Source organism: Chroicocephalus ridibundus, chromosome 9, assembly GCF_963924245.1.
Source record: "Chroicocephalus ridibundus chromosome 9, bChrRid1.1, whole genome shotgun sequence".
Classification (NCBI taxonomy): domain Eukaryota; kingdom Metazoa; phylum Chordata; class Aves; order Charadriiformes; family Laridae; genus Chroicocephalus; species Chroicocephalus ridibundus.
In genome coordinates, this window is record NC_086292.1 from 28,238,752 (window position 1) to 28,252,375 (window position 13,624).

Consider the following 13,624-nt stretch of genomic DNA (forward strand, 5'->3'; position numbering starts at 1 on the left):
CAGATCCCAGTGCCTGTGATCTGGTGCTGGCCCTAGAGAACTGGGGATGTGGGAAGGTCTGCCGGGGTGGGCTCAGTGCTGTGCTGTGCCTCCACTACTGTCTCCTGTTGGGGTGCTGCTGCTCCTGGGTGACACCAGCCTGTCTGAGCCCTGGAGCACCAAGCAATGGTCACCATGGTGGATCTGCTGGACAATGGAGATCCTGCTTTTGTGCACCACTGACCTCTGGACTGACTTCACAATCACATTTGCAAAATCTGGACTTCGTGTTGTGCCAATTGAGCTCTCCCTGGGATGGAAGGCTGGAGGCAGCGATGGATTTTCTGTGCCTAACAACTTGTTGCTGTCGTGTGCTAGGATTATTTTTTCTGGGCAATCTCTGTGCTTCCTGGAGGCGTGAAGTGCTCTTCAAGACTTGCATGGGTATGGTGTTTTCCTAAACTTGAGTGGCTTGGTGCTGCCACAGGCTGGCCAAGCAGCCCTGAGCAAGCTCTCCCCACGCCAGCTGTTTTCCTCTAGCCAGAGGAAAGCAGGCAGGAGATGCTCTTAGCTCTTCCAAGTACCTACTGAGCAGTGGTTCTCACTAAATCATGCCTGACAAGTGAACTAGACCGAGATGGTGTCAGAAGTGACTTCCTGACCTGTGGCCAGCACTGGCTCTCCCTGGCTAGCTCAACCCAAATAAAAGCAGCCCAGCTCAATTCCGCCCTGGGAGAAGGAGGTCTGTGAGATGGGCATCTCCACAAGCTGTAGTATTGGCTGCCTCAAGGCCCGGGGGAGGGTACAAGGCAAAGGATGGCTGGCTGTTGAAATGCCCCTTTTAAGCAATAGGATGGATCAGCGCCTGTTGTCTTCTGTGTGCTCTTCGACGCAGTGTGGTGTGATGTGCTTGTCCTCCAGCTCTCTCGATATAGCTGCCTGGGGAGATGTCTGTGCTCGACTCAGCGGCAGACAGGTTTTCTTGGTGGTGGGCTTGAGCTGCTTGGGTGTTACACAGCATGCAAGCATTTGGATGCTCGTCTCCTCAACCCAGCCCCCTGAAGGACCCTGGAAGCAGGTGGTTTGGATGAAGTGCCTGCTGCTGAGGGCACTCATTGATAACATTAGTGCCTTGTGGGTGCACCTTTGCGGGTGCTCCTTGCCTGCCCTGGCTTCTGTTCCCATCAGCTGTGTTTCCAGCTGGAGCAGAGCAGCTCTTGCTGGCCACCAACATAATCTGCCCAAGGCCTGCACCTGGTGACCCGCAGCCTGGTGGAAGCAGTGGCTGTGAAGCGCTTGTGGCTTGCCGGGGTGAGGCTGTCTCAGCAGCGCAATTGAAGATGCTACTCTGCACCTCAGCAGCTGGTAACTGGATGCAGCTCTTGAACATGCTGGTCGGGGTCCTACCAGCTCCCAGGAGCACAACAGAGTGCTCTGTCCCTGCCTGCACAGGGACCATTTCTGGTACCCGGGGAGGTGGCTGGATGCGTTCCATACGTAGGGGTAGCTCTGAGCTCCACAAGCTGCTGGGGCTGGCTGCGGAGCAAGGATAGGCAGACCTAGACGTAACTAAGGAGGAAAGGCAGGCCATCCAAGCTCAAGGTGGCCTGAGGATGGATCTGTGTAGTCAGTCCTCCCTTCCTCCCCCTCTGTTTTTCCTGCTGAAGGAATTGCTCTCCATAAGGATGGTGGGCGAGATAGGAAACTCAAATTCTGAGGGTAATTAGGAGAGACAATGGAGGACCTGACAAGGAGAGTGAAGCACTGAAGCAGTGTTTATCTGCCCTGTTTATCGCTTATTTGTGATGTTTAGGTAGCCTTGGTCTTGCCCTGCAGCAAGGGAGAGGCTCTTCACTCCTGGGTGTTCCACCTGGCCTCTGGAAGATGGCTGGCAGAGGCATGAATTTCTCTTCTCCAGCTGTGTTCTGGGACAGATGTTGACTGCTGCAGTGGGCTGGCGGTGTCTGCCTCGTCCCTCCAGGCGGGCGAGCAGGGGATGTTTGCAGCCGTGTGGCCAGACTCCCTTCCAACTGTGAGCTAATGCAGCTCTAGAAACAACTGCGTCTCTTCCAGTAAAAGCCTCCCTTGCTCTGCTTTCCTCGCCCAGTGTCAGACGTCTCCATTTGCTCTCGCAGCTCCCTCCTTGACAGATGCGGTATTTTGAGAGAGAACGGATCTTCTGAAAGCCCTCAGAGAAACTTGCTCCCTGCAGGGAAGTGCTCTGGCTTGGCCTGCCGGGTTGCAGTCCTCCTGGGACGACCCCATGCAGTCTCTTGGGGTGCTCGTCTCCTCTTCCAGATGGCCCTGGGAGCCCCTTGTTTGCAGAACCTCTCTACTCCCTGTCAAAAGCAAGGTGCCTGGGACGCTGAGGAATGTGAAGAGAAAACCGTCCTGGCATGTGCCACTGTCTTAAAGAGCATGTCCTCTTGGCTAGCTGCTGCCTCCAGTCTGCTTCTTCTGGTGCTTCCTGCTGGTTTCAGAAACATCCCTCCTAGTGAGGGGGTGGTTCTGCTGCATCCCATCAAGCCCTTAATCTTTCTGTGGGCTGAAAGACCTGGCGGGTCATTCCCTCAGCGTGTCAGAGCCTTGGCTTGCCCCCAGGGTGCTGGCCCCCACAGGAGCTCCTGCCAGCCTCCAGGCTGAGCCCCTCTGGTTGCAGGGCTGAGCTCCTGGCAGGTGGGGCCAGGGCCGGTCAGGCTGGTTAGGTTTGTGTGTAGGAGCATCAGAGACCTACAGGAGGAAGGCGAGGAGCGGTGGTCCATCAGAAGTGGAGGTTTATTAGTGCCAGAGCTATGGACAGTGCGTGTGTTAAAAGGAAAGCAGGATTTCTGTTGAAGCCGGAGGTGCTGGAGGCTCTGGCCAGGCTTGGGGTGGGGTGTGCACATGGGGCAGAAGCGGGCTCCGATCACCCCCCCGAGGAGGGGATGAGGAGCCACCAGGCTTGGGGAGTGGGGTGGGGGGTGGCTGTCTTGCACATGCCGAGCCTGGTGTGGGACGGAGGTGGCTCCTGGGGTTAAGTGCTCGCAGCCTTGTGAATGCAGGGGGAGTTTCCTGTTGCTGCTGGGCAGGAGGAAACTACTTCCAGCTGTGGAGGGGCAGGGAGTCGCTGGGCAGGGAGTCGCTGGGCAGGGAGTCGCTGGGCAGGGAGTCAGACCGCTAGCTGCAGAGGAGAGGTGGCTCTGCTGAGCAAGGACCTCCCCATGACAGGGCTGGTGGGGGAGCAAGCGACCCCGGTCCTGGCACTGGCAGCTGCTGTGGTGGCCCCGTAAGGTGTCAGCGATGCTGGTGCCTGTGCCAGGCTGCAAGCCTTCCTGGCCTGCATCAGGGCAAGGAGATGGCCATGCCCCAGAGCAGCCTGGTGGCCCCAGGCTGGGGAAAAAGGGTGCAGCTGAGCTGGATCCCTCTAACAGGCTCATGGATAAGTGAAGGCATGGTGTGTGCAGCACCAAGATGGCACTTTGGTCGTGGTGCTAGATGGGACCACTCACTAGGGAGGAAGGTCTTGACAGGCTGAGAGCTGGGGGTGTTCAGCCTGGAGAAGAGAAAGCTCTGGGGGGACCTTAGAGGGGCCTTCCAGTACCTGAAGGGGGTCTGTAGGAGAGATGGGGAGGGACTCTGGATCAGGGAGTGGAGCGATAGGATGAGAGGTTATGGTTTTAAACTGAAAGAGGGGAGATTTAGATGAGATGTGAGGGAGAAGTTGTTTGCTGTGAGTGTGGTGAGCCCCTGGCCCAGGTTGCCCAGGAAAGCTGTGGGTGCCCCATCCCTGGAGGTGTTCAAGGCCAGGTTGGATGGGGCTTGGAGCAGCCTGGTCTGGTGGGAGGTGTCCCTGCCCTGGGCAGGAGGGTTGGAACTAAATGACCTTTAAGGTCCCTTCTAACTCGAACCATTCTATGAATGCCCATGCCCTCAATCCCCCCCACCCAAGGCTGGACTGACTAGGAGGTACCTGGCTGCTGTGGAGCAAGCTATGGGGCCAGCTGGGAGCTGGCTTGGTGGCACCTACTTGCCTCATGAAGGTCTCTGGCAAGGAGACCAACCAGCCCAGTGTGCCTGGCTACAGACAGCTATCTCAAGTGCGGTGCTAGTGCCTGAACAGGAGCCCGGGATCCAGCAGATCTAACCTGGTGAGAGGCTCCTGCTTGGACAGAGCCTCTGCAAACCTGCTGGCCTCCTCCCTGTAGGAGCCATCGCAAGAAGAAGGGCTTGAGGTCCCTGAGCTCATGCTTGGGGCTGTTCGGTTGCTGGCATCACTGCCTTTGTGCTGGTGGGTGGAGGACTAGGCCATTGCAGGCAGCTGTGCTTTCTGGGAGGCATGTGCTTATTGTCCCCTCCAGCTCCTGGAAGGAGGCTGCGGTGTCAAGGTCCTGGCAGTCTGCCGCATGTCTCCGCGTGAAGAGATCGGGGGTTGGACTAGATGACCTTTAAAGGTCCCTTCCAACCCAACACATTCTATGATTCTATTTGATGATGAAGGCAGATACCTCCGTGGGGTGTCAGACCTCTGCTTCTTATGGGGGTAAAGGGAGTAGGGTTTGAAGGACCCACTGAGGATGCGCCTAGCCTGCAGAGTAATCCAAGGGCTGTCACCCAGTCTCTGGGCATCCTGGTCTTCAGCTCTGTCTCTTCTGAAGACCGGTATGCAGCTTCTGGAGGTCTCATGTAGCTGGGGTTGGGGACACGGGTCTGCATCTCCACTCCGAGATAACTTTGCAGCCAGACCCATGTTGCACATGTCATCTGGTGCATCCGTGGGGCAGTGTGCTGCCCGCTAGGTAGCTAGCACATAGCCAGCTCCTCTTCCCCCCTCATTGGCCAGCTCTCACCTCAACCCGGAGTGGCTTTCCTGATGTCTCACATCCTTGCAGCCTGCATGGGAGACCTGGCTCTGGCAAGAGCCCTGTTAGGAAGAGGCCAGCAGAATCGCCCTTGTTGGGCATGGCCGTGTAGGGGTTCATGAGCTCTAAAGCCTCTGCCAAACTAGACACTTTGGCTGGGGCTGCAACTCCTCCTTTGCCCTGGGACCTGACCTGGGACTGTGCTTCAAGGAAGTCTGCCCGTCCTCACCTGAGGGTCCCTCTTGGTGGGAGAGGGCCAGGCATGGGGGCTGGAGCTGGTCTGGGAATACTGTTTTCCCTCTGGCTGTAGAGAGGTGCATGTGCTTGGGAGGGGAGCACCCGGCCTCCTCCAGGCTTGTTCAGGCAAGGGGACAACCCTGCCAGGGTGGTCTGGCAAGGGGAGCAGCTCACACTGGGCTCTAGGGGGTTTTCTGCCCCTTTTTTATCCATCTTAGAGCAAAGTCCATTGTTCTGTTGGTACCCGGAGCCCTGAAGGTGCTTGTGGCTCTTGATGCCCATCGGTGCTGAGGCTGTGCTCTGGGGAGGGAGGACAGGGGGGGACGACCGCCGTGTTTCAGCTCCCTCTGCAAACAGCAGCAGGACCAAGCTCCGCAAGCTGCTCCTGCTGCTGGATCTGTGCTCGCTCGAGTGGCACAGACCCATTTCCTCCTGCTGCTCTCGGGCGTGAAGCTGCTAACTCAGCCCAGCCTGACATACTGGTCTTGCAGACCAAATGGGAGCACCTGGATGTCTGATCCCATTCTCCCAGACTTTGCCAGCTTGCTGCATCTGCTGGCAGGCTGGGAAGTGTCTGTTCAGCTCCTGTTCCCACGTCTGCTCGTTGGGTTCCCCATCCAGCAGTCTTTCCTCAGCAAGGAGCAGGCCTGAGCAGTAGATGTGGTGGCAATGACCTGCCAGGGAAGCCTCCAAGTCTTACTGGTTTGCAGCTCTACCAAGCTCTTACCGTGATGTGATCTGCCTGGAGCCTCTTCCGACGGCTGGGTTGTGGCTTAGGAAACTTCATGGGTCTCTTCTGTGGTGGATGGGACAGTCCTTACCCAGTTCGTGTCATGTAGAGGTTGTCTGGTTTAAATATGTGGTCTTGAGATGCCTCCTTCTGCTGGCTGAGGGTGGAGTGGCCACCACCCTGGGGTGCTGCGTGCCCAAAGTGAGCCCCCCCTGCCCTGCCTGAGCCTGAATGGGGGGAAAGATGTAAACTTGAGATGTGTGTGGGAGTGGGAACATGCTGGGGAGGGGGAACAGCCCCTCCTTGCACACACTTCTGCAGTGGTAAACTTCACAGATAGCTTGGTGGTGAGGAGCTTTCCAAGCTTGAACCTGGCTTGAGGGGTGGTGTACTGCATGTTGTAGTGAGCTTGGGCCAGGCGTAGGTGTGAATTTGGGGGCTGTCTTCTGGTTATGCCAATGGGCAGACGTACTTGTGATGTTGAGGCAAGCCCTGAGATGGGGTGCCGCTTTCCTTCTTAGACGTGTGGGGTCCTGCCGTGCTCCTTAAGGGAGGACCTGGCTGGATCCCAGTGCCTGGTGAGCTTGGTCCTTGCATGAGCCACCGGAGGTGGCCAGAGCCACCATGCTGGGTAGTGCTGGCGTGGTGCAGCCCCAGGTTGGGATGCTACTTGAGTAGTATTTGGGGCTCATCCTGGAGCCTCCTTTCCCGTGCTGGAGGCATCTCTAGTTGGTGTACTTCATACGTGGCCTGAGGGAGCTGAAGGTTTGGGCTCTGGTTGAGATAATCCTGGATCACGGACCTCTGGCGTGGCTTTCTTTTCCAGATGCGCTGGTATCCTCCCTCCGAAGCTACCCAGCAAGGATGGAAGTCTCGTCAGTTTTGTTAGTTTGTTAGTAAGTAAGTAATTGCTCTTGGAGCCGGGTCCTTGTCCTGCTCGTCCCTGGGTTCCTTGGGCTCTTGTGGGGTGGAGGGATGGGAACTCAGGCTTGGCCCCCCCGCATCCACCCGGGGATGCGGCTAAGGGGTGATGGGACCAAATCCACCCCGGCGGGAGCAGGGAGACCCCCCCAAGCTCTGGGGTGGGGAAAGGGCTGTGGGCGATGCTCGGGGAGCGGATCCGGCCAGCCCTGCTCACTGCCGCTCCTCTCCCACAGCGTCTCTCCTCGGCTTGTGTTCCTCCTCCCTGCCTCTACGCGGAGGGATGTGCCAGGGACGATTGCTCAGACCCCTCTTGGTTCGGTTTGCGGCCAGTGGACAAGGCGCCTGGCCCCGCCGCGCTCCCCCCTCCCCGGGACTGCCAGCATCCCCCCTCCCTGGACTGTGAAGCCGCCGCGACCCCCCGCTGCGGGCCGTGCGCCGCCTCCATCCACCCATCCATCTCTCCCTCCATCCCAGGACATCCTCCCCGACTGAGCTTCGCCATCCCTCTGTGCCGAAGCCCAGCCGGGGGGCAGAGGGGCTCGGTCCTGGGCTTCCCTGGGCTTGCCCTGCCCCGGCAGCTCGGCTGAAGGAAACGAAAGGCAATGGGTTTTGCATGTTTTCTGGCATGAATTAAAACACTTAACTTGTGTATGTGTGAGTGTAAGTTTGTTTGTTCTAGCGTTTGTGTAACCGTTAGCAACAGGTCTTGGCCCAACGGATTGATCCATCAAGGTTTTCATCTTGCTTTGGTGAAGACTTGGCTTTGAGAAATACTAACTGTCCTTGTCTCACCCCTTCTCCCACCTCCGCCCTCCCCTTCCCAGGATGACCAGAAAAATTTGAAAAATGTTTCTTTTTTTTTTTTTTGCCTCTTCTTTTTTTTTTCTTTTTTTTTTTCTTCCCCCTCCAAGTACGATGCACTGGGTTTCTGTTCTCATCCATTCTTCTTCTCTGGTTTTAAAGTCAGGGTTATTATATTATTTTTTTTTTCCTCAGACTTCTATATATAGAATGGCTGTAAAATATCTAACCTCTTTTTTTTTTTTTTTTTTTTTTTTTTTCCTTTCCACATCCTTCTGATTGGAGAGCATCCAGTCCTGCCAAATAATCAGCCATCCTTATGGGAATACCGAACAAAAAAAAAAAAGTACGAGTATTTTTGTACCATGTGTAATAAGGAAATATTTATGCATCATAAAGAATTTCTTGTGTGTTTGTGTGCAATTAATTATTATTATTAAAGAGAAATTGTAATCCTGTAAGATAAGTTAATGTTTAGTTAAAAGCTTGAAAGAGAAGGGTTGTCTTCTGTAACAATGATTCAGTCAGGCATAGTAAACAAGAAATTGTGCAATTTTTGTTTTAGCATCTTATTGCTTGGTATTGAAGTGCTTTAAGTATTATACGACCATGGCTGTCTCGCTTGTATTAAAAGATTTGAGAATAAGTTGCTATATAATTGCTGATCCTATGAGAATGTGAAACTGGATAATATATGAAATGCAACCAAAAAAAAAAAAAATATACCCAGAGGCTGCTGTGACTCTCTTGCTGTGGTGTGGTGTGTTTTTTCTGCTGGGGCTGGGGTGGAATGCTTCAGGCTCGCTGTGACCCACCCGCAGTCCCCGGCCCTCCCCGTAGGGATGCAGCCTGCTCCAGGATGCTGCTGAGGACCACAGCTGGCCTTGGGGCATCTTCCCCCCGACTATCCCTCCCTCCAGAGGAGAAGGGCAGGTCCTTGCCCTCATTGAAGGGTTTGAGGTCCTTGCCCTCATCGGTTGATGCCGAGCTCTTCTGGAGGCCTCTGAGAGGGCAACCATGAGCTTTTTTTGGGTGTTTTTGTTCCCCCCCCTCCCTGTGCCTGTGGAGGCTGAGGGCCTCTCCTCTGTGCCAGCGCTGTTCTCCCCGCCAGCGGTGCGGCGAGGAGAGATGGCCATAGAAGGCAAACGTCCTCTGCAGCTGCAGCATCGCCTCACGCCTGCCCAGCTCCTCCTCCGCTGCCGCCCGGGGCTGCTCCTGCCTTTTTGTGGCCTTATCTGTACCTGCGAAAACAGCCGTGGGAACTGCAGCCCTGGGGCTGGGGGTCCCAGCGGGATGGGAGCAGGGCTGGATGCCGCAGCGGGATGCTGTGGAGAGGCAGCTTGCTCAAATCCCAGCGGGGTGGCCAGGGGTGGGGGGTCTCCCTGCTGTGCCAAAGGGCTCCCCACGGCTGGACTTGGTGAGTCCCTGCGGTAGGGTGCTCCTAAAGCCCTCCGGCGCAGCTTCCTGCCCTGGGGGCCAGTGTTTTCTCTCTCTCTCTCCCCAGGGCTTCGAGGGCAGCACCGAGCAAAGGCGAGGAGCTGGGGGAAAAGAAAAGAGGAAAAAAAAAAAGGAAGAAAAAGCAAAAGGCATGTCTAAAAATAGCCCCGCTGGCCACCATGCCTGGGAACGGCCTCAGCTGAGATCTGCCGCTCCGGGAAGTGACTTGGGTTGCCCGAGCCAGTGCAACGCTGCCAGCCCCTTCCCCACAGGATCCCCCCGCCCACAGGCCAGGCAAAGCTGGGCTCCTGCCTGCATCCCAGCTCCTGCCTCCATCCTGGCTCCTGCCCTCATCCCGGCTCCTGCCTGCATCCAACCTCCTGCCCCTATCCCAGCTCCAGCCCCCATCCCGGCTCCTGCCCCCATCCCGGCTCCTGCTTGCATCCCAGCTCCTGCCTGCACCCCAGCTCTTGCCTGAATCCTGCCTCCTGCCTGCATCCAACCTCCTGCCCCTATCCCAGCTCCAGCCCCCATCCCAGCTCCTGCCTGTATCCTGGCTCATGCCCCCATCCCGGCTCCTGCCTGCACCCCAGCTCTTGCCTGAATCCTGCCTCCTGCCTGAATCCCGCCTCCTGCCTGCATCCAAGCTCCTGCCCCCATCCCAGCTCCTGCCTGCATCCCAGCTCCTGCTAGGTCCATCCACATCTCTCAGCTCTGCTCACCTAAGCGGAAACACCCTGGAGAGCAATCGGGGCCTGGCGATGGGAGCGTGCAAGGCTTTAAATTATAGAGGAGATTTTTCTTTTTTTTCGTATTTTTTTTTTTTAGAAAAAGCCTTTAGCACATGCATTAACATGGACAGGCAATGAATAATTTACGCCCGGCTCTATTAAGCTTTTACACTGGGACCGGTGCAGCACGACTCGCCTCGGAGCTAAAGTAGGTCACGTCTGCTCCAGGGGTCCCCCAGCGTCCCCCTCCCTGGCCGGTGCCAGCACGGAGCAGGCGTGTGGGCACACACGTGTGTGCAGCGCCCCTGCCCCTCCCGGGCTGCTCCCGCTTCTGTCCTATGCCGAGGGATACACTTGGGACAGGGAATGTCCCTGGTCTGTGGGTGGGATGAAGCTCCAGGGTGGAGAGCAGCTCCGGATGGGATGCAGCCTGGTGGCATCGCCAGGAAAAAGGGCACAGAGCACCCAGGTCACAGAATCACAGAATGGTGGGGTGGGAAGGGACCTCTGGAGACCATCCAGTCCAACCGCCTGCCGGAGCAGGGTCACCCAGAGCAGGTGGCACAGGAACGCGTCCAGGCGGGTTTGGAATGTCTCCAGAGACAGAGACTCCACCACCTCTCTGGGCAGCCTGTGCCAGGGCTCTGCCACCCTCACAGGAAAGAAGTTCCTCCTCATGTTTAGGTCGAACTTCCTATGCTCAAGTTTGTGCCCATTACCTCTGTCCTGTCAAGAGGTCCTTTGGTCTTTGGTGCTGCCTGGAGCTGTTGGGCAGTGGCTGCAAGAAAAAGCAACCGGAGATGAGAAGAGATGGCATTGGGGCTGGAAGAAGAAGGAATAGGGAAAAAAGGCTGGTTTTGGCACACTTTGTCCCACCTTGGACAAAAAATAAATAAATCTGGGAGCTTCTAGACCATTTTCTTCCACAAGTGCTGCGCTCCGCCATGGCGTGTGGTCCAGGCACTGCAGCAAGGAGCAACTTTGGATGTAAAACCCAATCTGTGCTTGAAACCAGAGACGTAGGAAAGGAGAAAGGTCACTTAACACCGGCATTCATCCAGGGACCTGCTGGTCACAGAGCTCCTCTCTCTGAGGTCGGGAGCGCCTCGCAGGGCTGATGCTCTCCTCGTGGTCCACCATACCTTTGCTGATGCTAAGGGTACCCCGACACAGCTCAGTTGTGCAGGCTGCATGATCTGGTGCCTTCAGCCCATTTTTGTGGCAAATGCTGATGAAGAGCGGTTCCAATGGCTTCTGCGAAGGATCAAAATGGCTCCTGCAAACCCCAGCAACTCCCATCTGCTGGTCTGCACCGGCAGCGCAGGGAGAAGAGCCTCTGTCACCACCTCCTTTCCCCACGGCATCCCTCCTTGCTTGGGCTGAAGCCTTTCGTGGTTGGAGACCATTTTGACCTCAGGCTGGAGGACAGCTCTTGTGAGTCTCCAAGGAGAGAGGCAGGTGTGTCTCCACACCTGAACTCTGCCTTCAGTGCTCTTTCTCCATCTTTATTTCCAGTCCTGCTGGTGGCCTCCTTCTTGCAATTAAACTCTACCCAGCTGGTCAGAAAGGCAAACTCCATGGGACCACTGGTGTCCTCCCAGTCTTTTGTACGTTTTGCAGACCTCAACAGCCGCAACCGTGAGGAGCTGTCTCAGATGGCCCCAGAACCGTGCTGCACCAGGAACCGCCAAAATTTCTGGCTTTAGCAGCTACTGCTCCCAGCTGACCTCCAAGAAGCTGCAGCTGACGTAACGTTGCTGGGATTTCCCTGGCAAATGTGTGCGGAGCAGCCCCGTGGGGAGGACGAGCAGGTCTGCTGCGGCCAGGGAGCATCCCACGTACCGGCTCTGTGACACACGGCCAAATAAAATGAATGGCCAAGCTGCCTGATGCGGGCTGACCTTGGTAGCCCACCTCTGGCAGCGGCAGGCTTGGCCAGCAGGCGCACAGGTAGGCTTACCCAGGCCAGAAACGTCACCAGGAGAGCAGAAAGAGCTGGGGCATGGTGGAGAATGAGCAGGGAGGAGACAGCAGGCTGCTCCTTATCGCGTGTTTCCTTACCGCACAGTGCCCCCTCTCACGAGCTTTGCTTGCCTGCCAGGCTCGGATATCACCACACAGCTCCAAAAATACCTCTGCTATCCCCCCCCCAACCCCCGCCAACCACCCACTTTAAATTTTTCCCCAATGCAGCAAGGAGTCCGTGGAGATTTGGAAACAGCATCCCAAACCCCCCAAACAGCGGGCACGGGAAGACACAGGCGACGCATAGAAGAGCCTGCACAGGGGTCCTGGAAGTTTGTAGCGACAAACTACACCCTGCACAATATCTGCTGGCGAAAGGCGAGAGGCACCAGAGGCCACCCCCAAAAGCGATGGACCAGAACCCAGAGGGGCTTTGGGAGTCCAGGTGCTGCTGCGCTGGGACCCTGCAGAAAAGCCTGTAACATCGTAACGGTGAGGGGGCGGCTGCAGGGCCATTAGTTGGAGGAGTTACCTCCATCCTAATTAAAAAAAATACGTTTGACCGGGTCCGACCCCCAAAGAATAAAAGCTGCTCTGAACCAGTGGGGCTTCACGTGGCTTTGGTACTTCTGATGATGTGATGGGAAAGGTCCTCCTGGTCTGCGTGGAGTGGCAGCGCGTCACCGAGCTGCACAGTACAGTGGGGAAGCCAGGAGGTGGCATCCAAGACCTGAGCACACGATACCGAGCAGGAACTTAATTGGAGCTTTTCGTGGAGAAAACATGCATAGAGTTTTGTCCCACACCTTCCTCTCCCCCTTGGGATGGGGACGGTGTACGTACTTTAGACAAAGAATCTCTGTATTAAGTTAATAGAGGAAAATATTTTTACTTTTCTGGTCAGCTATAGCATTCTTACCAAAAATACACTGGATCTCAGTGGGCTTGTCTGGGGGAGGGTGTCCGTAGCCCAGCCTGGCTGTGGTGGGACAGTCACCAGCACCGACTGAGGGCAGCATGGCTTGGCCCAGCTGAGCCTGGGAAACCCCTGAGGCTGGAGAACTCCCTCTTCTGGGTTCCTCTGCCAATGCCTAGCTTCTGGCATTACTCAGTTAACTAAAAAAAAGAAGAAAATATAACAGTCTTAACTGATGACATCACAGCAATGACACGGTCAGCAGTTTAATAGGCACGGGGCGGTTGGGGCCACCCAAGCGTGGCAGTGGGCTACCTGGTCCAGCTCTTTTTGCAAGGGAGGCTGGGGATGGAGGTGGCCAGGAGCATCACCCCCACCCTACGGCGGTGCAGGGTGAGACGGCAGGTGGCACTAGGAGATTAGCTCAGGAAGGAGCGGAGCAAGTCGGGATGCCTGGAGGGAGCAGAGGCCACCGCTGGACTTGCAGATCTCAGCCCGGCACAGACTGTAGAGCTGCTGGATGGGAGACCAAGAGGAAAGAAACAGCTGCAGCAACCCAGGCTCCCAGGAGAGGAAAATCAGGGAAACATCGTCCCCCTATAAAAACCTAGAAGTGTTTCCAAATACATCCAAAACGTCCTGCTCCCTTGGTCTGGGGCACTCAAAACAGGAGAAATCCCAGCTTTTCCTCTGTGACGGATTGGAAGCTCCAGGGCTTTTGTCCTGCTGCAGGAATCCACAGCTCTCCCCTTCCCACACTCTCTAGGCCCGGCAGACTGAGCGTGCTTCATCTGCTGGGCTTCGGCCACCGGGCTTCATTGTGATTGACACATTCCTTCCATCCTCCTCTGTGTCACAGGAGTGAGTGGCAACTCCTGAACCTCTCCTGGGGCCCAAATCTCCAGGCTACTCTGCCAGGAGTTTCAACAGGCAAAGGGATGACGCTAGATTGTGCCGACGTAGAATCATAGAATCATTTAGGTTGGAAAAGACCCTTGGGATCATCGAGTCAAACCATCAAAGCCAAATGGCTGGCGCAGCAATTACTGACTTTCAGGGCATGCTG

General features: G+C 56.2%; 1 protein-coding gene across 4 annotated transcripts in view; it reads left to right on the forward strand.

Annotated features, from left to right (window-relative positions):
- The window catches only part of RBPMS2 (RNA binding protein, mRNA processing factor 2), a 31,070-nt gene extending 23,302 nt beyond the window's left edge, over window positions 1–7,768 (forward strand). For 2 of the 4 annotated variants that reach the window (XR_010072594.1, XM_063346849.1), the window contains 2 exons: window positions 6,611–6,684; window positions 6,942–7,768. Coding sequence is in view for 2 of the 4 variants with exons in the window: in XM_063346849.1 (XP_063202919.1) it covers window positions 6,611–6,673 (63 nt within the window). In the remaining 2 variants the exon portion in view is untranslated. Of the gene's footprint in view, window positions 1–6,610; window positions 6,685–6,941 lie in introns of those variants that run through there. The other 2 variants (XM_063346850.1, XR_010072595.1) reach the window with 2 other exon arrangements.
- The last annotated feature ends 5,856 nt before the right edge of the window (window positions 7,769–13,624 follow it).